Raw genomic sequence first — 6,880 nt, forward strand, 5'->3', positions numbered from 1 at the left:
TGTAGCCCTGGCTGTCCTGGAACTCACTCTGTAGACCAGGCTGGCCTCAAACTCAGAAATCTGCCTGCCTCTGCCTCCCAAGTGCTGGGATTACAGGCGTGCGCCACCACGCCCGGCTCAGGCACACACCTTTAATCGCAGCAACCCAGAGGCAAGGGGGAAGCAAATCTTTGTGAGTTCAAGGCCTGGTCTACATAGCAAGTTCCAGGAATGCCAGAACTACATAGAGACCTTGTCTCAAAATAACAAACAAAACAAAAATGTCTGGATGGCAAGTTGTATTCATTATACAAACTAAGGGCAAGACAGTGAGTGGAAGGAAAGCTGTTTTTGTGTGATGTACTTCTGCCCACATCTATCTACAGAGTGCCCCTCCCTCTCCCTCCCCCCTCCCCCTCTCTTCTCTTTCTGTGTGTCTGTGTGTCTGTGTGTGACTGTGTGTCTGTGTGACTGTGTGTGACTGTGTTCTGTGTGACTGTGTGTGACTGTGTGACTGTGTGTGACTGTGTTCTGTGTGACTGTGTATCTGTGTGACTGTGTGTGACTGTGTTCTGTGTGACTGTGTGTGACTGTGTTCTGTGTGACTGTGTGACTGTGTTCTGTGTGACTGTGTGTGACTGTGTTCTGTGTGTCTGTGTGACTGTGTGTCTGTGTGTCTGTGTGAACTGTGTGTCTGTGTGACTGTGTGTGACTGTGTTCTGTGTGTCTGTGTGACTATGTGTGACTGTGTGTCTGTGTGACTGTGTGTGTCTGTGTTCTGTGTGACTGTGTGTGACTGTGTGTCTGTGTGACTGTGTGTGACTGTGTGTCTGTGTGACTGTGTGTGACTGTGTGTCTGTGTGACTGTGTGTGACTGTGTTCTGTGTGACTGTGTGTGACTGTGTGTCTGTGTGACTGTGTGTGACTGTGTGACTGTGTGATGGTATGGAGATCAGAGGAAACTTTGCACACGCTCTCCTCTCCCTCCACCATGTGGGACCTGGGGATCGAACTTGGGTTGTCAGACTTGGCAGCAGGCTCCCTTACCCACTGAGCCAGCTCGCCAGCCTGGATCCCCTCCTTAAGTAGACTTACTTCTGGTCACACACCCAGGGAACGGTGAGCAGGGCATGAACACCTGTGTCATCCAAGCACTGGGAGGTGGAGGCAGGAGAATCAGGAATTCAAGGTCAGCTTCACTACGTATCAAGTGCAAGTCCCACAGGTGGGCTTTTGACAAAAAGACAAAGAAAAATAAAGAAAAGAAAGACAGCAAAAAAAAATGATATGACATCATTGTCCATTACCCCTTGAATCTGGAGCTCCCTGCAAAGACTCACGTGTTGGAGACTAGGCCCTCGGGCTGGAGAATTACTCAGTGGGTAACCATTTGTGCTATCACAAAGGGTCTGTGTGGTTCCCATCACCCGTGTTGGGTGACTCACAGCCACCTGTATGTACTCCCATGCACACATATAGTTATGAATGAAGAGACTGGAGAAGGGCATGATAGTGTGGGCCTATAATCCCAAGATCTGTGAGTTCAAGACCAATCTGGACCATGTCTCAAAAAAATAAAAGACGGGGTCATCAACCTGTGTCACTATGAGGAAATAGTGGCACACGTAGGGGACAGGACCACTGGGAAGAGTCATTGCAATGGATGTTGGCTCCTCCTCCTCTCTTCCTCTGTCCAGGCACAGGGCAGGGACCGGTGCCTCTGAACCTGTGAGCCAGGATAAGCCTTTCCTGCTGTGCATGCATTGAGAGGCTCAAGTGTTGTGTGACAGTATTGGAAATCTGATGACATGCTATCCTAGGCAGATATACCCACTCCCACACAGCATGAGATTTACCTTTTCCTCTTCCAGGAGCCTTATTACTATGGGATTCTAGGCAGGGGCTTTAATGCAGAGGTGAAGCCCCTGCCTAAAGTCCCCCAAGGAGGGGCTGGGGGAGAGGCTCAGGGATCCTGAGTCCTTGCCTAGAATCAACTAGTGATGGGCTCAGGAGGGAGAGTCCTACTTCAAGAGAAAGAAGCAAGACCTACTAGGTGTCTGAGCAAAGGAAAGGAATACAATTCAGAGAAAATACACACACACACACACACACACACACACACATTGTGGTGATTTGTATATGCTTGGCCCAGGAAGTGGCACAATTAGGAGGTATAGCCTTGTTGGAGTAGGTGTGGCCTTGTTGGAGGAAGTGTGTCACTGTGGGGGTGGGCTTTGAGTCCCTCCTAGCCATGCAGGAGCCAGTCTTCTGTTTGCCTTCAGAACAAAATGTAGAACTCATAGCTCCTTCAGCACCATCCTTTCCTGGATACTGCCATACTTCCTGCCACGATAACTGAACCTCCAAAAGTGTAAACCAGCCCTAATTAAATGTTGTCCTTTATAAGAGTGGCCTTGGTCATGGTGTCTCTTTATAGCAATGGAATCCTAAGACACAGACACATGCACATGTGTGTGCGTTCATGCATATAAACACATATATATATACACACACACAAACCAACTGAAGGACAGAATTCAGTCTCAGTTGTCATCATACACAGATTCTTCTGTTCTTCCTGTTATTCTAGGACAGCCATGGAAGGAGCCAATCTCAGTGGGGTGCCCGAGTTCCTGTTGCTAGGCTTGTCACAGGAGCCCAGACAGCAGCGGCTGCTCTTTTCTGCCTTCCTGAGCATGTACCTTCTCACAGGCCTAGGGAACCTGCTCATTGTCCTGGCCATTGCTGCCGATCCCAGGCTGCACACCCCCATGTACTTTTTCCTGGCCAACCTGGCCTTTGTAGATATCTGCTTCACCTCCACCACCATCCCCAAGATGCTGGCCAACCATGTGTCAGGACACAAAGGCATCTCTTACTCTGGGTGCCTCACACAGATGTTCTTCTTCATCTGGTTTGCCGGCATCGACAGCTTCTTACTGACTGCCATGGCCTATGACCGCTTTGTGGCCATCTGTCACCCTCTACATTATACAAGCTCGATCACACCCCGGCTGTGTGGCTTCCTGGTCACTGCATCCTGGGCCTCAGCCTTTGCAAATGCCCTGACCCACACAGTCCTTCTGACTCGCCTCTCGTTCTGTGGCCACAACCAGGTCCCCCACTTCTTCTGTGACCTCAGCCCACTTCTGAAGCTGGCCTGTTCGGATACCTCTCTCAATGACGCTATGGTGTACACTGTGGGCGCGTTGCCCATCATCACCCCCTTCGTGGGCATCTTGACCTCCTACACACGCATCTTCGCAGCAGTGTTGAGGATCCCATCGACGGGAGGGAAATGGAAAGCATTCTCCACCTGTGGCTCCCATCTCTCCGTGGTGTCTCTCTTCTATGGGACACTGATTGGGGTGTACTTCAGTCCCACATCCTCCCACACAGCCCAGAAGGACACAGCAGCTGCAGTGATGTACACTGTGGTCACCCCCATGATGAACCCCTTCATCTATACCCTGAGGAACAGGGACATGAAAGGCGCCCTGGTGACCTTTGTCCGAAGGACGGCAGTCCTTGTTAGGTAGCCACAGGACTGGGAGTTCAGAAGGGCAGAAGCTGTACCTAGACATTCACATGGCTTCAATTCATCAATTATTTTATTCTTCCAACGTTGTTTACAGAACAGTTGTTTTCTTTAGATTTGTTGTATGTGTGTGAGTGTGTATATGAGAGAGAGATCGTGTGTTTGTTAGTGAGTGTGTTTGTATGTGTGTTTCTGTGTATATTTGTATGTATATGTGTGTTGTCTGTGTATGTGAGAATGTGTGTATGTTTGCATGAGTGTGTGTATGTATTTGAGTGTATGTATTCTGTAAAAGAGTGTGCATGTTTGTGTGCGAGTGTGTGTTTGTGTGCATGTATGTGAATGTATGTGTGAGTGTATGTTTTGTGTGTGTGTGTGTGTGTGTGTGTGTGTACGCACACGCATGTGTACATGCACACATGTATGGAGGCCAGAACAAGACATTGGATCTTCAGGGCTGGAGTTACAGGTGGCTGTGAGCCACCTGAAATGGTGCTGGAAACAAAGTTGGGGCCTCTGGAAAAGTGGTAAGCGCTCGTAATGACTGAACCACCTCTGCAGAACAGCCTCATCCCATGACAGAGGGGGAGGAGCAAAGGGAGGAGGGGCAGAGGACAGAAGGAGGAACAGACAGCTTCACAGGCTAACCCCTTATAACCAGCACCCTCTCACAGTGGTGGAGTCACTCCTAAGTCCAGGTAAAGAATTCATCATCTCTGCGTGGCTGTGCTGTCCTGAGCACACCAAGTCTTGTCCAGTCTTGGAAGCTAAGCAGGATGAGCAAAGTTAGTACTTGTGTGGGATAATTATTTTTGTTGTTGTTGTTGTTTTTTGGTTTGGTTTGGTTTGGGTTTTTTGGGTTTGTTTGTTTGTTTGTTTTTTGTTTTTCAAGACAGGGTTTCTCTGTATAGTCCTGGCTGTCCTGGAACTTACTCTGTAGACCAGGCTGGCCTCGAACTCAGAAATCCGCCTACCTCTGCCTCCCAAGTGCTGGGATTAAAGGCGTGCGCCACCACGCCCAGCTAAGAATTAAATTTTAAGATGTATTTTCTGCCTGGGTATTTTGGTGTGTTCATGTGAGTGTAGTGCCTAGACGGCCCGAAGAGGGCGTCAGATGCCCTGGAGCTGGAGTTGCAGGCAGTTGTGATCTGTTATCCATGCTGGAAACCCATCTTGTTTCCTCTGTAAGAACAGTAAATGTTCTTTATTTAACCACTGAGCCATCTCTCCAGCCTCCAAGGCAGAATCAACTATCCATACTAGCCTTATGCCCCGACCACCGCTCATTGGCCACAGTTCCCTTGCGGGTGCACTGGGGGTTCCACCTTCCTCCTCTCTTGTTTTTCCACCAGTCCTAAATCTTTACCTTGTCTGTGTGCTGGGCCTTGCTCTGTGTATATTGCAAGCTCCACAGGTCATAAGACTAGAATGGATAATTGATCTTGCACACAAGATAAACTCATTAAAAGATAAAAGAGAGTATCAGAAACAAAGAAATTCTAAGTTTTTAAGTTCTATTTTATTTTTTCTGTGTGAGCATTTGCCTACATGTGTGTCTGACCACAACATAGGTGCAGTACCCACAGAGGCCATAAGAGGGCGCTGTATCCCCTGTATCTGATGTTACATATGGTTGTGAGCCTCCGTGTAGGTTCTGGGAACTGAACCTGGGTCTTCTGCAAAAGCATCGGGTGTTTTTAACCATAGGGCCATCTCTCGAGCACCCAAGCTCCCAATCATACGGCATTCTACCACATGATGACGTCTTATGCTGTACACCTCCATCCCTCCTAGGATGGGAGTAGCAGTCTATTCAGTGTGTCCATGTGACTTAGCCATTTGTTTCAAGCTTATATTCTTTTTTATTTTTTTATTTTAATTTTTAAAATAAAGCAATACTTGGCATCAAGCTTACATCCTTATATGTATATATTCAGATAGCATCCCAACATCCTGTCTCAGTGCCTGTGTCATTGGCTCCTATGATCACATAAGTATTCTATCATCTCCTGATACTCTGAGATGGGCAAAAACAATATGGTAACACAGTTAGAAGCTAAGCATGCTGACACACACCTGTCACATCATCCTAGCACGGGGGTTGGGGTGGGAGACTGTGGATTTTAAGGCTAGCCTGAGCTACAGAGTAGGACCTTGGAGAGGGTAGAAGGAGAGAGGTTGGGAGAGAGAGAAGAGAGCGAGAAGAGACCATGTTCCCATAACTTTGTTACTAGGTATTGTATTATTAGGGTACTGTTGTGCCTAATTTATAAATTAATCTTTAACATTTCTTATATGTATGTATTTAGTATATGTGTGACTGGACGGAAGTGCACCTGTGTCACCTACTTAGAGGTCAGAGGGTAACTTGTGGGTATTGAATCGCTCCTCCAAAGTCAGGTCATCAGGCTTGACAGCAAGCCCCTCCACCCACTGAGCCATCTCACCAGCCTTATAGATTAATCTCTTTTTAAAAATATTTGTTTCATCCCCTGCCCCCCCCCCCGTGTGTGTGTGTGTGTGTGTGTGTGTGTGTTATATCCAGAGTTGCCTCAGATGGCACAGGTCCTTTGGAGCTTTGGTTACAGGTAGTTGTAACTGTCAGATGTATGTGCTGGGATGTGAACTCTGGGCCTCTGTTAGAGCAGCAGACACTCTCTCCCACTGAGCCATCTCCTCTCTCCCACTGAGCCATCTCCTCTCTCCCACTGAGCCATCTCCTCTCTCCCATTGATTAACTTTACCACAGATGTGTCCTGCTTAGCTGTCAGATGAATTGAATTAGGAGATGGCTAAGGGGCATTTGCAAGCTCTTGGTAAATGTAGCCCTCCCCTGTCACAGCAAGGGCTTCTTCCTGCAGCAGATGGAGCCTGTTATCCAGACCCACAACTGGTCAAATTCAGACAAGTGGCCATGGGGCACACTGTACCAAATGGGAATCTGTAACACAGCCTGACCCTAAGACTCGGGACAGAGAGGGTCTGCAGAGTACTTCCAGACATGCCCTGGATGCTGCATTCCTGATACCAACACAAGAAATGCACCATGATGCTCTTTGGTTTTGGTTCTGGTTCTGGTTCTGGTTCTGGTTTTGGTTTTATCAAGACAGGGTCTCTCTGTGTAGCAGTAGCTGGCCTGAAACTCATTCTGTAGAGCAAGTTGGCCTGGAACTCACAGAGATCCACCTGCCTCTGCCTCTCAAGTGCTGGGATTAAAAGTATGCGCCACCACCACCTGGCTTGCATCAAGACATTCTGGCCACACAGGTAGAGCCAAGTGATCATAGCTCTGCAACCCTGAGCCTAAGTTGATCCTCCATTGCATTGTCCTCCTAAGTCTCCACCAAGACCAGTCAGGGCTAC

The 6,880-nt window shown here is 48.2% G+C and overlaps 1 protein-coding gene across 1 annotated transcript in view; it reads left to right on the top strand.

The window, feature by feature from the left end:
* The window catches only part of LOC110336779 (olfactory receptor 1361-like), a 5,444-nt gene extending 1,926 nt beyond the window's left edge, over nt 1-3,518 (top strand). Inside the window, exon 2 of the mRNA XM_021219513.1 lies at nt 2,570-3,518. Coding sequence (XP_021075172.1) covers nt 2,577-3,518 — 942 coding nt within the window. The 5' untranslated portion in view covers nt 2,570-2,576. The remainder of the gene's footprint in view (nt 1-2,569) is intronic.
* Nucleotides 3,519-6,880: the final 3,362 nt, after the last annotated feature.

This window comes from Mus pahari, chromosome 19 (genome assembly GCF_900095145.1).
Source record: "Mus pahari chromosome 19, PAHARI_EIJ_v1.1, whole genome shotgun sequence".
Taxonomy (NCBI): domain Eukaryota; kingdom Metazoa; phylum Chordata; class Mammalia; order Rodentia; family Muridae; genus Mus; species Mus pahari.